We start from the raw sequence: 24,203 nt of genomic DNA, 5'->3' as shown, positions 1-24,203 counted from the left end.
GTGCTTGGAATTGTCGTTCATCTATAAGCTTGTATGCAGGATCAATAAGGCATTAATAACAACTCATGGGAATTTTTTTTTTAATTTGCATTTTTTACTTCGGGTTGGTCAAAAAGACGGAGAACATTCGCAGAAAGTCGTCTGCTAGCCGACAGGTTGTTTACCCATCAACGATATTCTCGTGAGATCGCAGCGAAAAGCGTCGTATAGATTCAACATGGCGAACCGGAGTAATGAATACGTTCTTGATGAACTACTTTGCTATCTTAGCAATCCGTTATTTCAAGTCCCAGTCCTGTCATTCATGGAAAATAATTGTTTGAGTAAGTAGACTATAGGTTTTTGGACTTTCAGTTGGATTATTCCTTCGTTTTCGCGGAGCAACTGATCTGATTAAAGCATAGGCAGTCCTAGTTTGAGCAAAAGCAGTCAGTCCACAAACATTTCACAATCACAATTTAGCTTCTTAGTTCGTCACGCATATTGCAATGTATGGGCTCAAATGTTACACAAATCAACTCAAGCCACGTCATCCCATATCTAGCATGCAATTTAACCATAAGTACAAAACAAAAGAAAATTACTGTGGTGTGCAGATGACTTCTGTTGGCTGAGGCTGATGACCTGTTGGCTGTTGTGTATTTACGTACAGTGCAAAACATTACTTCCTGGAATATGCTGTAATACATCCTGGTTGTGTGCATAATGCTTATTGTTTGTTTGATGTAGACAAATGTATACATTCGCTGTTTGAAGAAATTACAATGAATGTTATGTAGAACTTCACAAGGGTGAAGAACAAAACGCTGAACAAATAACTGGTACCATTGTAGTAATATACTTTGCTTAGGCACACACACACACACACACACACACACACACACACACACACGTACAAATACAAGTGCAATCATGCACACATGCACACTCAACACACGTGGTGTGTGTCCATCGAGATCGATGATGACCATCGTTGTCATCCAGCTGGGGGATGGGGCAGGGTGGTGGTGGTGGGGGATATGCTCATGAATCTATCTGTGAATGCGCAGATGGCTGAATAGTCCAATCTGCGCACGAAATGTTCGCTGATAGTTGGGGCAGTCAAAGACAGGCATATCATTGTCAGGGAGCTTGTTTGTCCGTGACTTTCTGGCCCGCCTCTGTCCTGTTGGCCTCGCACAGCTTGGCACCTTTGTGCACAGCAGCGTGCCATTTGTCACGGTCCACTGCAGATTCCTCCCAGGAGTCAGGGTTGATATCAAACGCTTTCAGAGAGACTTTCAGAGTATCTCTGAAGCGCTTCTTCTGACCTCCGTGTGATCTCTTCCCTTGTTGCAGCTCACCATAGAAGAGCCTTTTGGGCAGCCGGTGGTCTGGCATGCGCGCCATGTGTCCAGCCCAGTGAAGCTGGAACTGCATCAGGATGGTGAAGATGCTGGGAAGGGTGGCTTTTGCAAGCACCTCTGTGTGTGGGGTCCTGTCTTGCCACTTGATGTTCAGTAGCTTCCTGAGGCATGTTGTGTGAAAGTGGTTCAGCTTCTTGGCATGTCGTTGGTACACTGTCCAAGTTTCGCAGGCGTACAGTAGTGTGGGGAGAACTACTGCTCTGTCTCAAGACCAATGCCTCTTCTGTTCCAGATATTTGCATAGAGTCTACCAAAGGTTGCACTTGCTCTTGCAATCCTGACGTTCACTTCATTGTTGATGGTCGCATTTCGTGACAGTGTGCTGTCAAGGTATGTGAACTGCTCCACCGCACTGAGTCTCTGACCGTTGACTGTGATGTTGGGCTCAACGTGGGGTTTCTCTGGGGCTGGCTGATGGAGAACTTCAGTTTTCCTCGAGCTGATGGTAAGGCCGAAGTTCCTGCTGGCAGTGGCAAACTTGTCGACGCTGAGTTCCATGTCAGCCTCAGATCCAGCATTGAGGGCACAATCATCAGCAAACAAAAAGTCTCTGATAATGTGTGTCATGACCTTCGTTTGAGGCTGAACAGTGTTGGAGCCAGGACGCGGCCTTGCTTGGCACCATTTGTGACTGGAAAAGGAGCAGATGTTTCGCCATTGTCCAAGACTCGAGCCTGCATGCCTTCATGGAATTGGCTGACCAAGGAAATAAATTTCCGAGGGCATCCGTACTTGGCCATGATCTTCCACAGTCTCTCTCTACTCACGGTGTCGAAGGCCTTAATGAGGTCAACATAGGTGGAGAACAGATCAGCATTTTGCTCCTGACATTTCTCTTGCAGCTGCCTTGCAGCAAACACCATGTCGTGCTCTTTCCGGAATCCACATTGGCTCTCAGGCAAAAGACCTTGGTCAAGGTGTGCTGTGAGGCGGTTTAGTAGGATTCTGGCAAGTATCTTGCCTGTGATGGAGAGCAAGGAAATGCCCCGATGGTTATCACAGGCTTGCTGGTTCCCCTTTCGCTTGTACAAGTGAATGATAGATGTTTTTCTTTGAAATCCTGGGGAATGGTCTCTTCTTTGCACATGAGTGAGTACAGCTGATGGAGCTTCTCAGTCAGCACAGTGCCTCCATCCTTGTAGACCTCTGCTGGTATGGAGTCTGAGCCAGGTGCTTTGCCACTGGATAGCAGACGGATTGCTTTCTGGGTCTCAAGAAGTGTTGGCGGATCGTCCAGTGCTTCGTTGATGGGGACTTGTGGGAGACAGTCTATGGCTTCATCATTTATGGAGGAAGGGAAATTTAAGACACTGTTGAAGTGCTCAGCCCAGCGTTCGAGAATTTTCTCCTTCTCAGTGATCAAGGTATTCCCGTCTGCACTGAGGAGGGGGGATGATCCTGAGGATGTGGGGCTGTAGACTTCTTTCAAGGCACTATAGAACCTCTTCATATCGTGCCTGTCAGCACATCCCTGGATCTCATCTGCTTTGTCACTCAGCCACTTATCCTGCATCTGACGTAACTTTTCCTGAACAGTCCTGCGGATTGCATTGTATGCATCTTTTTTTGATCTGGACTTTGGGTTGCTCAGGTAGGCTTGATGCAGACGGCGTTTCTCATCCAGAAGCTGCTTGATTTCATCACAGTTTTCATCAAACCAGTCTTTGTGCTTTCTGGTCATGGGTCCCAGGGTCTCTGAAGCTGTACTGTAGATCAGCTCGTGCAGGGTCCTCCAGTCAGACTCCACATTCTGTTTGTCCAGAGAGACTGATTCCAGACGATATTCTGGCAGCTCCACAAAGGTCTGTTTGATGGTGATGTTTTTCAGCTTAGCGATGTTGATCTGTTTTGGAGCCTTCTGGCCTTGGGGGCGTCTCTTGGGTTGGATTCGAATATTCAGCTTTGAGACTACAAGGCGATGGTCTGTCCAACACTCGGCGCCGCACATGGTCTTTGTCACACGTACATCTTGCCTATCCCTTTTCCTGACAATGACATAATTGATGAGATGCCAATGCTTTGAGCGAAGGTGCATCCATGACATCCTGTTATGGGTAGGGAGGCAGAAAACTGTTGGTTATCAGCAGTTCATGCTCTGCACAGGTCTGAAGCAAAAGCAGTCCATTTGGCTTGCAGTGGCCCACGCCGTGCTTTCCAATCACTCCATCCCAGGAGATGTAGTCAGAGCCAACTCTAGCATTGAAGTCCCCAAGAATGATGAGCTTGTCTGCTTTCGGGATAGCAGCAATGACAGAGTGAAGGTCCTCGTAGAACTTCGCCTTCACTTCATCCAGGTTGGTCATGGTTGGGGCGTAGGCACTGACAATGGTGAGGTGCTTCTGGCCAGATGCCAGTGGGAGTTTCATGGTCATAAGCCTGTCGTTGACTCCCTTTGGGATTCCAGCTAGCTTGCTGACAAGTGCTGTTTTTACTGCAAAACCAACGCCAGCCTCACGTCGCTCTTCGCTTCCTCGTCCACTCCAGAAGAAGGTGTAACCAGATCCCCATTCATAGAGCTCGCCTTCGCCTGCAAGCTGAATCTCACTCAAGGCTGCGATGTCGATGTTGTATCTGGCGAGTTCAGATGCATCTAGTGCCGTTCTCCTCTGGGGTCTGTCTGCGTCATCTCTGTCCAGGAGAGTCCTTATGTTCCAAGCACCAATGGTGAGAGGAACGATCCTTGTTTTTTTTCTTTTCTTTCTCTTTGTTTCGATTGCTGATGTAGGGTCCCCACCAGCCGCAGTATGCTGGCCAGGGTGATGTGGAGCAGGCAGTTTTTAAGTCCTCATGCCAGGGAGGTGAGCAGTGCATTCCTAAAGAGGGCTGCTCAGACGCTCAGATGGCTGCCGAGCTCCATTGCTGCTCCTATCGATGAAGAACGACCCTATGGCCTGAGCCGCCTGTGTGCAGGTCTGCGGCTGCGACTGCCAGTGTACCCACACCTGTCGTTTCGTTGCTCGACTGTCGCCACAGGACTTGGGGGTAATGAAAGGATGAAGGATGAAAGGTCATTAAGGATGACTGATGACTTGCGCGATGAGTTTGTTTAAAGTGAAGAGGAGTTGCGCAACGTCGACCTCACTCTCTCGTCCAGGTTCACCAATTTCCAGTGGCAAGACTAAGTCGAGACGACTGGAGGATGAGCACGGATGCAGTGGATGACCAAGATAACCTTTCGGTGTCTATCTTGCTCTCTGCACTCCACAGTGTGTTGCTGTAACCGCCTTCCTCTCCGTTGAACTGATAGGTTTCTTCCGCAGATTCTGCCGGATCCAGACTTCGCATGCATGGGTAGACACACCCCGGGGGCCAACTGCATGTGGCATGCACACACCACGGTGGAGCTAGATAGCCGTCGGTGGCTCTCCTGAGCCGACGCCCTTTTATGGATCTTGTTTTTAATTCCATAAGGGTGTCTAGCCACCCGCCTCACCAGTCCCGGAAGGGAGCAGTGGGAGTGCCAGTTTAGTCGCTGGCAACCCGACCCTGAACAGGTTGTACTGGATTACAGGTTACCAGTAGCAGATCTAATGACCTGACCTGACTCAACACACACACATGAAATGCAATCAACATCTTCACCATCATTACAATGAATCATTTTCTAAAGTTATAGCAGACAATCTTGTGCAAAGTTCTGAATGTGTATACGCTGCACAACAGTGCACACATGCCCCACACCACCCCCCACTCCACACACACACACACACACAAACACACACACCTCTGAGTTACTGCTACTGCTATAATAGACATGGGCGTGCGCGCACGCGCGCGCACACACACACACACACACACACACACACACAATATAATCATCATCTTCACCTTCATCATTATGAATCGTTTTCTAATTGCACATAATCTTGTGTACAAAGTTCTCTCTCTCTCTCTCTCTCTCTCTCTCTCTCTCTCTCTCTCTCTCTGTCTATATATATATATTTGTTGCACAACTGTACATACACAGATGACTAGACATACTCACATACAGTGATATGCAGACACAGACATTTTCACTGTCGCTCTTGAAACTAATGAAAGGTTACAAAAATTGAAATATGTGCATGGACACATGTATACACTTGGACGCAGCACGTCGCACATTCACACAATGCACATGGACGCAACACATCACACACTCGCACAATACAGTGTACCTGGATCACTTGCCAGATATTTTTGACGATTCACAGCAGATGAAAACTGCAATTATATAAGTGGTGCTCTACTTTAAAAAGAATTCAAATTACCCCCAGTGATATTGCCATCTTTGAGAAGTGTGTATGTATGTATGTGTGTGTGTGTGTGTGTATCTGTAAGACTGTTTTTGTTTGCAGTTTTTGACACCAGTTGCGAAGATTCTGCTGAGTACAGAAAAGTTCATGAAGAATACAGAAACCTGGTGAGTTTAAAAATCACCTTCAGTGACATGATCATCAGAGACATCAGTATTCATTTGTCATTAGATGACAGTTTGATAGTATTATAGACTTTTTTGACAACAATAGTGACATGTGTAAATATATATACATGTATATATATACAGTAAGTTTCTCACATTTAAACATAAACAGTTTATTGATTCATTGATTTATTGGATGGTTTGATTCTTACATAGTTTTTAGCTTCATATTCTCAAGGAAGTATCACTGTATTCAGAAACAATTCAGATATATAAGCTTCACCACATTGCTACTAATGCCATGCAGATGCCTGACCAGCAGCATTTATAACCCAATGCTCTAGTCAGGCCTTAAGTGCATGCATATATTTGTGTACATTTGGGAGTAGATTTTTTCTACAGAATTTTCCCAGAGGATAATAATTTTGTTGCCGTTGGCTCTTTCACAGTTCACCAGGTGCACGCTGCACATGGGACTTCGGTTTATCATCTCATCTGAATGACTTGACGCTCAGTTTGATTTTCCAGGCAAACTTCGGAGAAAGGGTGAGACCAGGTTCAAACCCAGAATATTGGCAGACAAGCATTGTAACCAATCTGCAACCATCGTCCTAGGGAGGTTCACAAACTGGAAGTTGGAACATGGATGATGGATTTATTTATTTTAATTTTATCGTTCTTTTCTGCTTTTTGCGCATGCTTGAAGCTGGGTTTTTTTGTTTTTGTTTTGTGTCTGTGTGTGTGTGTGTGTGTGTGTGTGTGTGCGTGTGTGTGTGTGTGTGTGTGTTCATAATTACGTAAAACTGAAAACTTGCTCAATCCCCTTAATAACACCAGTAAGCAATGTAGAGGCTAAAGCCAACAGAGCTAAAAGCACCAAATGAAAATTATACGATTGAGAAAGTGAAACTGGATGTCAAACGTGCTGGTTGCAGTACGGAAATATCTACTTGGGAAGCAACTGGGTGTTACAGCTATATCAATACTTGGGGTACAGGGTGTTTATGAAGTGTGTGGTTGTTCTGGAAATGTCTGGTGTTAGCAGACGGATAATTGGTGTTAAGTGTTAACTAAGTGTAAAGTGTCTGGAACTGGCAGACGGATGATTGGTGTTCTTTCATGGGCAGGTGGATGCCTTGCTGGAGGCTTTCCGCACAGACACGGGTCTGACCCACGACCAGATCATCAAGGCCATGAGAGACCTGAACGCCAAGCCTGAGCTGCGCAAGGTGTTCCAGGTAGAAAATGGGCATTTTATTGGGGGTTTTTTTTTTGTTTTTCTTACAGAAACATTCACAAAATACATCATGTCTATTTACAAGTCATATTTATGGCATGTGAAAGTATTGATGTAATAATTGAAGGGGAAAGACAGAAAGAAAGAACATGTGAAGGAAAAAAGAACAAGAAAAGGAAATCACATATATATACCCACTTTCACAAATATATAGAAAAAGAAGAAAAAATGGGGAAAAGTGGCATTTTCTATGGTCTTGTTTTCACATTCTGGCTCTCTCATTGCTCAAGTTTCACGGGGAATCTACCTGTGTTGTTTTGCTTATTTGGTGTAGAATATCTGTGTATCTATCTATATATGTGTCTATCTATCTGTTTCTCTCTCTCTCTCTCTCTCTCTCTCTCTCTCTCTCTCTACATACACACATATATAATGAATTTCATATTTATTTATACACACACGCACACACACACACACACACACACACACAGAGTAGATTACTTTGTTCTTGAAACACAGTACTGTCCTCCTCTGTGACAGGAGCTGTTTGAACAAGTGCTGGCGATGGACGACTTCCCATGCTTCGTGCATCTGATGATCAACAAGAACCTGGAGCTGCAGAAGCAGGCGTTAATGCTGATCACCATGATGCATGGGGACCTGCCCACCAGTCTGCAGGAAGGGGGAGGCGACCACGCCCCCCGGGCACCCACCACCTCCCAGCAAGATGAGGAGGAGGTCCTCCGTGCTGTCCTGGAGTGAGTCGGCTGACTGGCATCTGCTCCAGTTGTTTTGTTTGGTTTTTTTAACTAAAGGTGGTTTAGCATATATGGATCAATCCACACTTTTTTTTTTCTTTTCTTCTTTTTCTTTCTTCTTTTCCTTACACGACCAGCTTGAACTTGCTGATGACTTGATCATGGCTGATGCATGCTGGGTATGGGTATTTTCATGTTTCCATAACCCACCGATCACTGACAATGAGTGACATGGATTACAGGACCTTTAACAAGTGTACTTGATCTTCTGCATGCATATACACACAAAGGGGATTCAGGCACTGGCATTTTAATTTTTTTTTTTTTTTAGCTGTGGTGGTGTGTCATACATGGATCAGTCCACATGCTTTGACATCTTGAAACTGAAGCTGAAATCAACTGGAAGAACCATAGGTTTAGGAAGGGAAAAGAGAAAACTCTTGGGTTGTTCTAGGGAAAGTAAGCTGTCTCGAGGAAAAACTGTAGTGTCTGAAAACTGAGCTGTCCTTGAGAAGTTATCGACTGGAAGAACTCTGGTGCAAGGAATGGAAGAGAGAAAACTCTTTGATTTGTTTTTGAGTAAGTGATCTGTTTCTTGGTGTTTGTTATTCATCGGAAGAACTGTATTTCCAGGAAGTGCGGTAGTGCTATGAAGAGAAAAGAGAAAACTGAGCTGTCTTAGAGTGAGTGAGCTGTTTCTTGTTTGTTATTGAGTGGAAGAACTATAGACTATGGAAATGTAAAAATTTGAAAAAAAAATAAAAATAAAAAATAAAAATGTCATGGATGCTGAAGCTGTTCAGGTCATTTGGAGAACTTTTAAGCATAATTTGAAGAAGAAGAAGAAGAAGAAAAAAAAAAGTATTTACACGAAGAGAATAGAGAAAACTCTGAGATGATGTCCTTGAGCAAGTGAGCTGTCTCTTTGTTATTGTTAAACTACAGATTGAAACTGGAGGAAGAGAAGGAAATATGGGTACTGCTAGGGATGAATTTAATGTTTATTTTGATGACTGTCCAAAACATTTGGGGAGTTTACAGCCTCAGGAGGTTTCCATGCCATATTAATACAGGAAAAAAACTCAGAAAAATGTACTGTTTTTCCTGAAAGTACGTGCAGACCCATACAGAAATACTGTAGAAATTAGTTCCCTTTCCTTGCACTGCTCAGGCGCAGGGCTCAGTGAGTTAAACTTGATCGTCTCAGACAGTCCCAGGGGGAGGAGGGATGATCTGTCATTTTTTTAAACTCAAAAAGTGTATGATTGCAGACAGTCGAAGAGGGAGTATGAGGCAATGGAGAAGCAGAGCAAGAAGGAGGAGGAGGAGTTCAAGGCCGTGCTCAACATCTCCCAGGTGGAGAGCCAGCGTCTGCATCAGGCCCAGAGGCAGGAGCAGGAGAGACTGAGTGAGGTCTGTTGTTTTGCATTACTCTACAGTGTGGCATGACAGATTTCTCTCCTTTGGGAGTGTGCGTCGCTACAGTGTAGTGCCACCCAGTTATTGTATTTTATTTCATTTTACTTTGTTTTGTCTGCTTGCAAGTGTATTTGTTTTCCTATCAAAGTGGACTTTTCTGCAGAATTTTTCTTCTTCTCGTTCGTCAGATGGACACCTCAGTCTCTGCGATGAAAGCAGCTGTACACTGCAGGTTCTCCATACAGCTGTAGAGCTTCCGGGTCACTGGAGTTGGGTTGGGCCAGAACCTCTCCCTGAGTACCTCATGGAGGGGTCAGGACTGCAGCAGATGTTCTGTCAGTCCCACAGGGGCACTGTGCTGAGTGACCAATGGGGAGTTTAGTGTGTAAGTGCTACAGAATTTCACCAGTGTCAACCCTTTTGTTGGTGTGGGTTCTTTTACGTGCACTAAGTGCATGCTACACACGTGACCTCGGTTTGTTGTCTCATCCAAATGACTGGTGTCCAGACCACCTCTCAAGGTCTTGTGGAAGGGGGTGGGAAATATTAGCGAATGTGGGTTTTGAACCTGTGTGCTCAGGTTCTCTCACTTCCTATGCAGACACGTAACCACTAGGCCACCTCCCCACTGTTGCTGGTTAGTCTGTGATTTTAGTGCGAGAGGTACCCCTGAATTGGAGTATGACCGTCTATATGGTGGGGGTAAAATATGTTCAAGCACATGAAGGCCCACTTTAGTATGAGTGAAGATGGATTTTATGGCATACTAGAAAAAAAAGTGAGATGTTTTGTTCTGTGCTGTGTGTGATTTGAGTGGTTGTAAAATATATATATATATATATATATGTATGTATGTGTATGTGTGTGTGTGTGTACGTGGCAAAGTCAGTGAGGCGTTGGCATTGGACTTATGATCCAGTGATCATGAGGGATCAGGGTTAGAGGTTCTGTTTCAGCACTGTGTTGTGTTCTTGGGGAACGGCACTTTACTCTGATGTTCCTCGCTCCAATTTTTCTATTATAATGGATTTTCCTACAGAATTTTGCCAGGGACAACCCTTTTTGTTGCTGAGGGTTCTTCTGCCTGTGCTAAGTGCATGCTACACACGGGTCCTTGGTTTAGCGTCTCATCAGAATGACTGGCATCCAGACCAACACTCAGGGTCCAGGGGAGGGGGAGAAAATACTGTGGAGTGTGGGATTCAGTCCCATGCTCTCAGTCTCTCGCTTTCTATGTGGACAGAACCATCACCACAAGGCCACCATACTAATCCTTCGACACTGGTGTTGCATCGAATGACTGTTCCACTACAGGTGCTGGAGTCCTCCCTGCATGTTGGGGACACTGGTGGTTCCCTAGCACCTACAGCCAAATCCCCAGCACCCACAGCCAAATCCCCAGCACCTGCGGCCAAATCCCCATCCCCTGGTGGTGGTGGTGGTGGGGGACTGGCCTCCATGGGCCCCCTGCCCGTTTTGAACGTACCCAAAGAGGGTGCTGCCAAGCCATCTCCTGCCAAACCCGCTGCTGTTCCTGCTGCTGCTGCCAGTAAACAGAAACCTGCTGTAAGTGACGTCAACAATAACTATATTCAGAGAGCATTAGCATTCACTCACAATGATGTATCATCTGTCTGTCATTAGTATTCAGTTACACTGATGTATCATCTGTTTGTCATTAGTATTCATTTGCATTGATTTATCGTCTGTCTTTCATCTGTAGGTGGTGACTTTTGGGATCAGAGATAAATGTGATGGTTGTATGACTTTAGTCCTTTTCGAGTGCAAGCAGTCTGATACTGATGAGTCTGTTGAGTGTGTCATCTAATTGATGGACATAATACTATTTGTCTGAGTGTTTGGAGTGTGTGTTAGTATGTCAGGTGTCAGGATGTTGAATTGACCAAGTGTGTTTGTGTGTATGCCTGTAGTATTGTGTCATTTGCAGGAGTGCATCCATAAAGTGTACTTGCGATAAATATCACTCTTGGAAACAGTCGTGTTTCATTTGGGGGGGAAAAAAGATGTTTTATTTTTTGTCAATTTGCTGTGTCATGAAAACAGTAGCAGAATGTTTTTATTGCCCATTTTCACACAAGAAAATTTTCTTTGATCACCTCTGCCAAAATTATAAGCGGAAAAGTCAAAAACATCACTCTTATATATAAAAAAAAAAAAGAAAGAAAAAAGACAACATTACAGTCCACAAGAAGAACTTTCTGTAAAAACACTTTAAATTTTCTTTTCATTTCACAAAGAAAAAGAACCTTTGGCACTACTGTTCTTATTTAAAAGTTCACCATTACACAAATTCAGTTTTCAGTTTCAGTAGCCCAAGGAGGCGTCACTGCGTTCAGACAAATCTATATACGCTACACCACATCTGCCAAGCAGACGCCTGACCAGCAGCGTAACCCAACACGCTTAGTCAGGCCCTGAGAAAAAAAAAAGAAAAAAAAAGGGTGAATAAATAATAGATAAATACATTAAAAAAAAAATTACTACTACCACCACTAATAATATGTATAAGGCGCAAAAACTTGATGAAGTCAACTATAAGTGTACACAAATTCACACAGAAGCACATACACTCCAATATGTTTGCTCACACTCTCTCTCTCTCTCTCTCTCTCTCTCTCTCTCTCTCTCTCTCTCTCTCTCATTCTCTCCCCTGCATAATTAAAACATGATTGATCTGAAAAATAGATTAATCTAACTTGCAAAATGTGTTGGCAAACACCATTCAGCATTTTAGTTTAAAACAAAATCCCCTTAGTGAAGGCCAGTGATGTCCTAAAGATGAACAAATCATTCTGGAAAAAAAAAGTAACAAAGACAAAAAAATGTAAGATATGTCTCTCAAAAAGGAAGCAGAGCCAAAATAGAACATTAGAAGCTATTTCCTTTCTCGTGTCACAACGTAGAAAGAAAATCTGCTTAGTGTGAGAGTTTTAATGACTTGTCAAATGCCTGTAATTTTGTGCAAAACCTAACTTGTATTTGCACAAAACCACCCTGGTTTGTGAAACACTACCCTGTGCATGAGTGTCTTATTTTTTTATTTTTGCACAGCCATTCAGTGTCAAAGCCACCTTAGAGTTGTGCAAAAACCCACTCAGCATTTGTGCAAAACCAGAATTAGTTATATACTTTCGTGGAGTGTTTTTGTGCACTTGTTTTGTTTGACGTTTTTGGACTGAAGTTGTGATTAAGAGTGTGCATATTATTGTTACTGTATCCTCTACGACCCAAAAGGGATTGAATTTCTTTTGAACCTCTGATCAGACCAGCACCCCTGCGCCAGCCTCGAAGCCTGCCCCTGTGCTGGCCAAACATGACCTTGCCCCCATCAAAGGGGTCGAAGGTCGTAGCAGCAAGGACGCGGCCGCTGATTGGCTGAAAGCTGCCGAGGATGAGGTCAAGTCTTCCGATGCCCACTCACAAGCAGTGTATGCAGCTGCGGTACGTTGACCTCGTGTGCTTTGATTCAGAATGAATGAATGAATTTTTATTTTCCAACGGTGGAGATATTAGGACATTAGTTGACTTACATATCTGCCATTGTCTTAAAGACACACACAGATACACACACACACATATTTATACTCAGTCCATGTACAAGAGTAAAGCAGAGTAAATCTGAGGGAAATGATATCAATGTAAGTTGACAAAGTGAGAGTGAGTAACACCATACAAGAAACTTTTTACACTTACACACACCTAACATGAATATTACACATAAATGATTCAGGTTTGGCAGGAGAGAAGAACCAGCACTTTTTTTTCTCTTTTTTTACCCCTATATTTTCCCCCTTATCTGCTCGCACTTTTGGGTTTAAAAATACTGATTTTTTGTGTGTGTGTGTTTTGCTGAAAGTATAGAATGGGAAATTTTAACAGTTGAGCTGAATATGAAAGAACTGGATGTCAAAAGAACCAAAGTAAAGCCAAAACCTTCTATATTTTATTGTTTAAGCTATTCAGCTATTGATAACCACAATGATGATGATGATGATAGCACAACATTTTCAATCAGATTAACGAATATTGCACTGTATTGTATGTTCAAATCCACAGGCAATGCACACATAACTTGCAGTTGAATTAATGGAGGTGCATTGTTTCACATTGCACCGTATTGCATTGTACGATGGCGTCCACAGGCCAGCATGGCGGGGATGAGCGAGGAGGAGTACAAGAAGCGGGTGCACTTCCTGAAGCAGCAGCGCGACAAGCTGATGGAGATGAAGCGGAGGGAGAGGGAGAAGCAGCTCCTGTCGGCCGCCTCCACCCAGCCCGCCCGCCCCGCCTCCGCCCGCGCCGCCCGCAAGGCGTTGCAGCCAGAGGGTGTTGGGGATGGCGCCGCCCAGGCCGAGGAAGACAAGAAGATGGCCATGCGGAAAGCCATCGCCAGCCGCATCAAGTCTGAAGTGATGGGTAAGAAATGATTGTCGTCGGTGTGATGAGTGCTTTTTTTTTTTGTTACTGCTACATACTGCCCAGCCTTTTGTCATTCCCTTCATCATCGACACTTGATGAGTAACAGGGTTGTGTGGATCAACTTCTTTTGGTGTTTGATTAACAGGCTTGACTTGTGTGAATCACACTCTGTTCTTGTTCATTTGTTTTTTTAATGTGTCAAAATGATTATTTATTTTTTTGTTTTTTTTTGGTGTTGATTTGGTTATTTTATTTTTGTTTAGCATTCTGTTGTATTTATTTGCATTTTTTAAAAATGTTTCATTTGTGTTGATTGCTGTGCATGTTCCGTCATCTTGTTTGTGGTTTTATCTTAGATTTGAATAGGCCTCTTTGTTGTTGTTGTTGTTGTTTTTATTTATTTGTCTTGAGTCATGTTCTTTGCCAGTGATTGGAACATAAGATTTGAATTGGCCTTTTTTTTCTCTCTCTCTCATTATCAAAGAAACATGATTATTGATGTTGAAACTCAGTTTAGATTTATAGTTGTTTTCCACAAGTGGTCAATTACGGTCAGTAATTTATGTGGACTTGGTGTTTATAGTTTTACTACATTTATGAAACAGACATTCTGCGTATATGCTATTGCATACATGACCACCAGTAGTTTTTTGTTTGTTTGTTTTGTTTTTGCTTTTGAAAGCTTTTTTTTTTTTTGGTATTAAAATAATAATAATGGTATTTATATAGCGCTGAATCTTGTGCATAGACAAATCAAAGCACTTTTGCACCAGTCATTCACACACATGCATAACTCTAAAACTGGAGAAACTGAAGACAAGGAAGAGGCAGGCAAGGGAGGCTATTTTGGGAAGAGGTGGGTTTTAAGGCCAGACTTGAAAGAGCTGAGTGTGGAGACTTGACGAAGCGAAAGAGGAAGTTCATTCCAATTGCAAGGTCCAGAGACAGAGAAAGAACGGTTTTTCAAAAATGTCTCGGAGCCAGAACACATTTTATAAAACGCTGTAGATGTGGTTACATACAATGATCAGTAAATGAGATAATATGAGATATATATGTGTGAGTGTTGTGTGGTCTTCCTGCTCAGCACATTTCTTTCTGTTTGACTCATGTTTGATTCTGTTCATTGATTTGGTTTTGCTTCAACACCGATACTGCTCTTTGACTTTGTTTTGTATAACTCTAAAGCTGGCGTGTTTTCTGCTCCCATCATGTTTTGTCCACACCGGGACAGGTGGTGCACTGAGGCGTGTGAAACTTGTAACAGAGTCGTCAAGATGCAGTTCTTTCAGTTGGACATATGTCACTTTTGGGGGAACACGTGTGTAAAAGATTTGTAAAATGTAATAGGTTTTCAGGGTAATGTTTTGTTTTTCCTTTCTGTCGGATGTCATGAGATTAGGGTGTTATATATATGATTAGAATGTCAGCATGCAAGGATATGCTTATTATAACACACTTATGTGCTCAGATTCTCTTTCTGTCTCATGTGCACACACACACGCACACGCACACGCACACACACATGCATGCAAGCACTCACACACGCACGCACGCACACATGCATGCAAGCACTCACACACTCACGCACGCACGCACGCACGCACGCACGCACGCACACACACACACACACACACACACACACACACACACACACTCACACACACACACACGCCCCACACCACACCACACAACACAACACAACAATACTCAACGCCACACAACACCACATACACCATACCACACACGCACACTGGCACAGACACACAGACATAGGCTTTTAGGAGAGTTTCAGTTAGTATTATACTACATGGATGCTTGAACTATTTTATGGTGTGTGTGTTTGTGTGTGAGCACGGTCTCAAATTTCTGTCATGTTTTTCTTCTTTCTTTCTTTTTTTTCTTTTTTTTTAATGCATGTTTAAAAATATTTTTTTTACTATTATTTGAAAAAGATTAGCGTTCTTTTGATTTGGTTTTGAGCATCTTTCTGCCTGTGTGTTGTGTACCACTGACTGATAACCTGGTGTTTTTTGGTTTGTTTGTTTTTTTCCCCCCATAAGTCTATAACCCTTCGACTGCTGCTGACTGGTATGCTCGAGAGTGAAGGGCTGTCACCTCACTGACAAGAGACACAGCTTACAGGTCAGGATGTCAGTGAAGGGCTGTCACCTCACTGACAAGAGACACAGCTTACAGGTCAGGATGTCAGTGAAGGGCTGTCACCTCACTGACAAGAGACACAGCTTACAGGTCAGGATGTCAGTGAAGGGCTGTCACCTCACTGACAAAAGACAGTGCTTACAGGTCAGGATGTCAGTGAAGGGCTGTCACCTCACTGACAAGAGACACAGCTTTCTGGTCAGGATGTCAGTGAAGGGCTGTCACCTCACTGACAAAAGACAGTGCTTACAGGTCAGGATGTCAGTGAAGGGCTGTCACCTCACTGACAAGAGACACAGCTTACAGGTCAGGATGTCAGTGAAGGGCTGTCACCTCACTGACAAGAGACGGAGATTACAAGTCAGGATGTCAGTGAAGGGCTGTCACCTCACTGACAAGAGACACAGCTTACAGGTCAGGATGTCAGTGAAGGGCTGTCACCTCACTGACAAGAGACAGAGCTTACAGGTCAGGATGTCAGTGAAGGGCTGTCACCTCACTGACAAGAGACACAGCTTACAGGTCAGGATGTCAGTGAAGGGCTGTCACCTCACTGACAGAAGACAGTGCTTACAGGTCAGGATGTCAGTGAAGGGCTGTCACCTCACTGACAAGAGACACAGCTTACAGGTCAGGATGTCAGTGAAGGGCTGTCACCTCACTGACAAGAGACACAGCTTACAGGTCAGGATGTCAGTGAAGGGCTGTCACCTCACTGACAAGAGACACAGCTTACAGGTCAGGATGTCAGTGAAGGGCTGTCACCCCACTGACAAGAGACACAGCTTACAGGTCAGGATGTCAGTGAAGGGCTGTCACCTCACTGACAAGAGACAGAGCTTACAGGTCAGGATGTCAGTGAAGGGCTGTCACCTCACTGACAAGAGACACAGCTTACAGGTCAGGATGTCAGTGAAGGGCTGTCACCTCACTGACAAGAGACAGAGCTTACAGGTCAGGATGTCAGTGAAGGGCTGTCACCTCACTGACAAGAGACACAGCTTACAGGTCAGGATGTCAGTGAAGGGCTGTCACCTCACTGACAAGAGACAGAGCTTACAGGTCAGGATGTCAGTGAAGGGCTGTCACCTCACTGACAAGAGACACAGCTTACAGGTCAGGATGTCAGTGAAGGGCTGTCACCTCACTGACAAGAGACAGTGCTCACAGGTCAGGATGTCAGTGAAGGGCTGTCACCTCACTGACAAGAGACAGTGCTCACAGGTCAGGATGTCAGTGAAGGGCTGTCACCTCACTGACAAGAGACAGAGCTTACAGGTCAGGATGTCAGTGAAGGGCTGTCACCTCACTGACAAGAGACAGTGCTCACAGGTCAGGATGTCAGTGAAGGGCTGTCACCTCACTGACAAAAGACAGTCCTCTCAGGTCAGGATGTCAGTGAAGGGCTGTCACCTCACTGACAAGAGACAGTGCTCACAGGTCAGGATGTCAGTGAAGGGCTGTCACCTCACTGACAAGAGACGGAGATCACAGGTCAGGATGTCAGTGAAGGGCTGTCACCTCACTGACAAGAGACAGAGCTTACAGGTCAGGATGTCAGTGAAGGGCTGTCACCTCACTGACAAGAGACAGTGCTCACAGGTCAGGATGTCAGTGAAGGGCTGTCACCTCACTGACAAGAGACAGTGCTCACAGGTCAGGATGTCAGTCACCAGTCTTGATTTGGACTTTCTTCCGCTTGGGATTGTGTTCTTTTCGTTCATCAAAATCAGTGACCTTGTTGATAAGAACACAAAATGTGGTGACTGCCTTTCACACTTTTTGGGCACTGATCTCATTTCACCAAGGTTGAGCAGTCAAGGGGTTAATAGCAGTCAGCGTGTTAGAAGCGTCAGCATCATGTTATCTGCAGCAACAGCAGTCAGTTTTCAACTGCCAGTGAATTTCATCTGAGCATTGACACAAGAGGTTGAAGGTAATCTTTATTTATTCATTCATTCATTTGATTTTACTCATTACAGTTTACGACAGACATTGCTAGAGAGTTTTGTTGCTGAATCAATTTGTTTTGTTTGTTTTTTTTTTGTTTGTCTGTGACTCGGCACAGTTTGATTATATACAGGGGCTTAGGATCAGGTTCGTGTTTTTATGAGTGGTGTTTGTTTACTTTTGGATCAATTTTACTTCAATTTAAACATTTCATTTGAGTTTCTTTTTATTTTCCTGTCTTTCATTATCCATTCTTTCTTTCTTTCTATCTTTCATATACATATCCCAAAATACATATCAGTGTATTTGATGAGCTTTGTTTTACTGGAGTACTTAACAATTGTCAGTTTGCCTGTGACATTTGCAGAAATTAAGAATGCCCACTTGAGAACAGAAATACAGGAAATGTATTGTGTTAAGAATTGTGTAATTTATCTTTTTGGGAGGTTGGCAGCAGTGTCTTGTAATGAATCATGTTTGTTGATGTGAACAATGTCACATTTATATTGTTTGAAGATGCAATGAGAAACATTTATTGCTTCTTAGTCATGATTGATATGTTTACCCATTCTCTTAAGTGCATTGTTCACATTTTATTTATTGATTTCATTAATTATCCAGCTAGGTAATTATCTTCTCTTTTTATTTATTTATATATTTTTTATTTTATTTACATTTTTTTAACAGCAAATAGAAATCAGATTAAGATAAAACCTGTGTGTATGTAGGCAGTTGTGTATCAGTGTGTGTGTGTTTCTGTGTTGAGGAGATTGAAATCAATGGCAGTGCATGATGGAGACATTACCATGCAAGAGGAACACCTGATTACAGCTGCATCATAAACACACACACACACACACACACACACACAAAAACAACAAAAAAAAAACCCACATCATTACATTTTCTGTGCCCCAACTTTGTCCAGGTTTCTACCTCAATTATGTAAATAAACATGATGAATCAGATTGTTTATGATTTAGTAGAATACTTTCATTTCAAGTGTTTTGAATAAAAAGAGGATTCTGTGAATCTGATATAGGGTTGCTGTTTTGCATTGTGACAATGAATTATCTGCCTAGGGAGCTTCAGATCCTTTGAATAAAAATAGGTTTCTGTAGTTTTGCTTGGGGTTGTTGTTTTGCTTTGTGGCTTATGTATTTCATCATCATTGATTAGTGTGCAGTGTGCTAATGCATTGCCCTGCTTTCTGGTATTTCAGAGGAGCGGAATAGCTGAGGATTTCAGTGCGATGGAAAAGAGGAGAGAAAAATTGAACGGATACTTGTTATCCATGTTATTTGTTGTATGTAGATATATATGCATTCAATTTATTTAGTTAGTTTTTGTGTGGAGAGGTGGGTGGATATGCTATACTGTGAAGCTTTTTTTATGTAGAATTACTTGGCTGAGATGTTGATCACTGTCCACTGTCTTTCTCTTTGTCAGTATGCATAACCAATAAAGCTTTCTGAGTTATTAATCTACAAGCATTGAAATAAGATAAATGATATTAGGACAGGACTTATAAAGCATTATAGGGTGCATAATGGATTGTATACAGAGCAGCAAAGTACCACCGACCAACAATTAGATCAGATTTTTATTCTGAAAATGGTATTAATGCTGATTTGTGTGCACGGCAGTGTTGATGTAAAATGGTTATCGACATTGAAAATGTGATCGTCGGAATCAGTAACAAACTAAGAAAAAGAAGGGAAAAAGGAATGAAGGACAGATTTGTGGCTCTTGAAACGTCCTGCCCCTTTGAGGCACTCTGGCCACGCAGCAGTGATCCACAAACTAGCAAGGATGCACTGTTGGTCTTATTGGCTGCAGTTTCATCTGAACTGCAAGCTGATTAAGTATAAATGAATTATTATACGATATAACAACATAGTAAAACATATTACAGCTTGATATGTACTTCATTTTTGTTAGTTGCTCTTGCAGTTGGTAAGGTATTGATAGTTCTTAGCATTTCTATTAACTTTGAAGACGAACTGTTCCCTGTTTTATTTATGTTATAATAAAAAAAAAAACAACCAAAAAATAAAAAACTATGCAAAATATGATAGAAGTGTCTTATATCCATGTAATTATAACACATGAAGAAAATTGAGAACATATTTGTCTGATATGATTGCACTGAATGCAAGAACATTTTTAAAAATGTATTTTTTATACACACACAGAAAATTAAAGAACTTGCACATTTTCAGCTGCTTTGACTGAACAGTAAGTTATACGCATAGCACATTGCAGGCATGAGAAATAATTCGTGGAAAAAATATTGATAACTATCCAAAGAAAGAAAGCTGTGGAAGCCACCAAAAGCAATGACAGTTTCGTTTTTGTTTTTTGGTTTTTTTTTTGTTTTTTTGCTGGCTGCACTGCTCCCTGTGAATTGCTATGCTGAGTTTGTCAAAATGAAGAAGATTCCCCAAGCAAAGTCCACACTGTGGATATAAGTTGTGTTCTTAAAATGTTCAGAAAAAAATAGTGGATCAGGAGGAAGGGAAGCATGTTCTACAAAGCTCTCACTTTCCATACATACCATGCTCTTACAGAAAGCAACCACCACTGACAGAATGGCAAATAGCACACACTGCTTACTTTGGTTTGCTTCTTCTGCTTTTGTCCGTTGAGTGTTTTGTCATTATATATATATATATATATATATATATATATATATATATATATATATATATATATCTGTGTGTGTGTGTGTGTGTGTGTGTGTGTGTGTGTGTACACTTTGCACTGTGGATCACCTGCAAGTGATCATTATCAAAACTGTTTTCCTGTCAATTGTCACATTTTTGAAACATAACGAAAACGTCGTTGGAGATTGTTCTTTTGCTGCACTGAGTGTGATGTAAAATGTTTTTACACTGTTTCTGCACTGTTTTTGTTGTAAGCTTTACATGAAATGGTGTTTTAGTTTTAATGCTGAGTGTTGTAAATGAATGTTGCAATTTAACTTACAGGTGTAAGAAACAACCACCAAATAACTGTTGCATAGTTTTCACATTGAAAAGTGTCGGCAGATAATGTTGCCTTTGTGAAACTTGTCATGCTTGATGGGAAAAAAAGAATCATCATGTGATATATTTTGTAAACAGAAAGTTGACCTTAAAAGAAAAAAAAAGATTGCATTTTAAAGTTTCTGCTTCGAACACTGCATCCATGTTGACAGGTTGGGGTGGGAAGGTGGATGTCACTTGTGCACTGAGTGTCTCATGTTTGAGTGGACTGTTCTGTGATCTGATGTTATACTGTTTTTACACTAATAACATTCCTCTGATGTTACACTGTTTTTACACTAATAACATTCCTCTGTATGACGAGTGTTTAATGCGTTTTTAAACTTAGATGTTACATACAAAAATTGTTTACCTTTGCTTATGCTCAACAGTGAGTTACAATGTTGATTTTTCACCAGCCATTTCTGAAGAGTTGTTTCGTTGTCACAGAAGTATGTGTACAAACATGAAGAATGTTTGTATGCAGACATAATAAGTGTCACACTCTCTTACTTTATACATTTATTCCTTAATCCTTATTCACTAATCAGATTTACCAGCAAATCAAACAAACACTGTCTCAGTTAAGAGTATTATTATTATATTTGATATATTTGTCTGTGATAAATCTCACTGTCTCCGTGAAGAATGCATCAGACTTTATGATGAATATCTGTTACATATTTAATATAAGCTAAAATATCAGCTTTATATACACTGGGGTTGCACATCCCCAACAAATTAGGTAAATCATATTCTGAAAATGGATATTGTGCGCAAGAAAAACAAAGGAGTTTGAAATGGTAAAAACAAGTAAATGAACAATATATTAAAGGTTATGAGTACATAGTAAATTGACAGCAAAACATTCCTGCTTTTCTTGTGTGAATCACAGGTTGGCTAATTGATCACACACACACACACACACACACACACACACACACACACACACACACACACAGACATGTGACGTTATGGTTTTATATTGGCTTGGAGCAGAATGAATAGTGTTTATCTTTGTTGCCTTTTTAAAATAACACACTGAAAGAAAGATTCATAGTCTCATACCTGGAGAGTTATCCAAGAGGAAATTGATGCAAACAACAACAGAACCCCAACCAGAAATTGTGGGTCTTATCCATGATGATCATATAACCAAGACAATCTTTTGAGGGGATGACTGACTCAATCGTCTTTTAGACAAAGGAGACAGCAAAACAACATTTCCAAGAACCTCCTCCACACACCCCTCCATTTATTGTTGCTGTGCACATGTACACAGAGAATTATGTTGTGTTCTTTTTTTGTTTTTTGGGGTGTTTTTTTTGGCATTATAGCATTAAAAGTGTTCACAGGAAATTTTTTGGATTAGTGTTTTTAAAACTGAGCTCAGAAAAAGGCAATCCTCAATTTTGCTGTGTGGTTGTGCCTGGAACTATACATGAATCCATCCTTCTGATATACATATCAGCATCTTGAACCGTCCACTTTGTTTTTTTTAAATTTCTACAGTCATCTTTTCCTTTAAACTGATTGTTATCACTGTTGTATGTTTCTGTGGGTATCTTTGCTTCTAAAGCTGATGTTGTCATTCTGTGAAGTTCCTACACTGGGTTCTAAGTAACAGAGATTTGATTGATTTGATGTGTTGTGCTGTTTCCGTTACTTCTTTCAATGAAATGTCTGGGTATTGAAAAAAAGAAAAAGAAAAAAAGGTTTCAGTTTTTTTGTTTCCAGACTTTCCACATGAAATCTGTTGCAGTGAATGTGATATGTAATTATATGTATGCATGCACGCTCTTGTTTGTTTTATTTTTTGTTTTTTTTGTGTGTGTGTGTGGGTTTTTTTGGGTTTTTTTGTTTTGTTTTTTTGTTTTGTTTTGTTTTTTGCAGTCAGCGGTACTGAGACTGTTGTGACAGCGTCTGTAGTTGTACAGTGTTGTGTGTGAGTTGTTCATCACTCCACTCCACCCCCACCTCTCCACGTTTGTGCAATCAAGATGTCATGCTCAGTATTTGTACAAAGTAATAGTGACAAATAGCATGTATACATACCATGAATATACATTCCTTCAATCCATTTGTAAAAGAAAACAATCCAAAACTCCATACAAAGTATTTGTAAACAGCCAGAATCCATTTGGAGCATTTGAAAACCAAAACAATTCAAACAAAGCACTTAAAATATCAAATATCAATTTGGAGCATTCATAAACGAAAACAATGTGTACAACACATTTACAGCAACAGGAATCCACAAGGAGCTCTAGTAAACCAAAACAATCCATTCAAAGCACGTGTTGTGGTGTAAATGTGCAAAACTCAAATACAGTATTAATCATAAGAGTAATAAAATGCAATACAGAGAAAATGAAGAAAGGCAATTTCAGCTTTAGATTGATCACAGTTTTTGTTTTGTTTTCTGGAATGAGGATTCGAGTTTTCTGTTTCTTGTTTTACTAAATTTGTCAATGAAATGTGAAATAATTGTCTTAAGTTAATCAAGTAGTACACTTTGTTCCCACATTCTCACTGTAGACAAAATCAAAACACTGGAAAAATGTGTACATACAATGAAAACACAAACTGCTTATGATGTTTTTTGCCACTGTCTGTTCAAGATAAACAAAGTCCCAGTTAAGAAACATGATTTAAGTTTGCCTTTACTTTCACTGTAGTGTGATCAAGAAATCCAATAATTTGTTGACAATATTATGTTTTCATTGTCTCATACTGTGATTTCATTGTTGTCTCAATAATATAGACTGTGATTTCTGTGTGTAGTTATGATTATAGTTTTTGACACTGATTTTTGTTTGTTTGTTTCATTTTTCTTTGTGTGTATGATAATACAGGGTTTCGATGGCAAAGCCATGAAATCACTAGCATGGAATTGCTTTGTTTTCACTGGGTTTAAAAAGCATTTGGAATTGCTGACTGAATGTTCTGGTTGGCTGCATTTTTCGAGGAGCATTTGTGTCAGTCTCTGTTTGAAGTACTACTCTGAGATAAGAAGAGTGAGAGAAAGGAAGAAGCATCAGTGAATAAATGTCTTTCAAAAAAAGCCTCCAGTGTTATGTGCACATGTCATTGATGAATTAGGATGTTCCTGAGAGAATGTGGGAGAGAGAGAGTCTGTTGGAGAGAGACAAAGAGAGAAATTTTACTTTCTTCCCATCTGATCTTTCACTGACATACACACAGTTTTGCTCTCTCTCTCTCTCTCTCCTCTCTCGTGTGTGTGTGTGTGTGTGTGTGTGACAGAGAGAGAGAGAGAGTGGGTGTTGGTAAGGGTTGCACCCATTTTCAGGGACAAAGAGTTTCAGTTTCAGTTTCAGTAGCTCAAGGAGGCGTCACTGCATTCGGACAAATCCATATACGCTACACCACATCTGCCAAGCA

At 41.6% G+C, this 24,203-nt stretch overlaps 1 protein-coding gene across 1 annotated transcript; it reads left to right on the top strand.

Moving 5' to 3' along the window:
- Positions 1-211: 211 nt before the first annotated feature.
- LOC143296038 (uncharacterized) lies at positions 212-20,451 on the top strand. Its single transcript, XM_076607782.1, has 9 exons — positions 212-323; positions 5,744-5,808; positions 6,936-7,046; positions 7,586-7,803; positions 9,075-9,216; positions 10,537-10,788; positions 12,508-12,684; positions 13,386-13,659; positions 18,998-20,451. Exons 1-9 carry the CDS (start codon positions 218-220, stop codon positions 19,012-19,014), a joined length of 1,362 nt encoding a protein of 453 aa, XP_076463897.1. The 5' UTR covers positions 212-217; the 3' UTR covers positions 19,015-20,451.
- Positions 20,452-24,203: the final 3,752 nt, after the last annotated feature.

This window comes from Babylonia areolata, chromosome 21, assembly GCF_041734735.1.
Source record: "Babylonia areolata isolate BAREFJ2019XMU chromosome 21, ASM4173473v1, whole genome shotgun sequence".
Lineage (NCBI taxonomy): Eukaryota > Metazoa > Mollusca > Gastropoda > Neogastropoda > Buccinidae > Babylonia > Babylonia areolata.
The sequence above is the reverse complement of the archived record's forward strand: the minus strand, read 5'-3'. Positions and strand labels throughout refer to the sequence as shown.

What these genes read in the sequence shown, in the direction of transcription:
- LOC143296038 (XM_076607782.1), top strand. Translation starts at nt 218, where the DNA reads ATGGCGAACCGGAGTAATGAATACGTTCTTGATGAACTACTTTGCTAT. An exon ending in AGCTGCGCAAGGTGTTCCAG is followed by an intron (nt 7,047 to 7,585) that starts GTAGAAAATGGG and finishes CCTCTGTGACAG; the next exon opens with GAGCTGTTTGAACAAGTGCT. An exon ending in AAGCAGTGTATGCAGCTGCG is followed by an intron (nt 12,685 to 13,385) that starts GTACGTTGACCT and finishes TGGCGTCCACAG; the next exon opens with GCCAGCATGGCGGGGATGAG.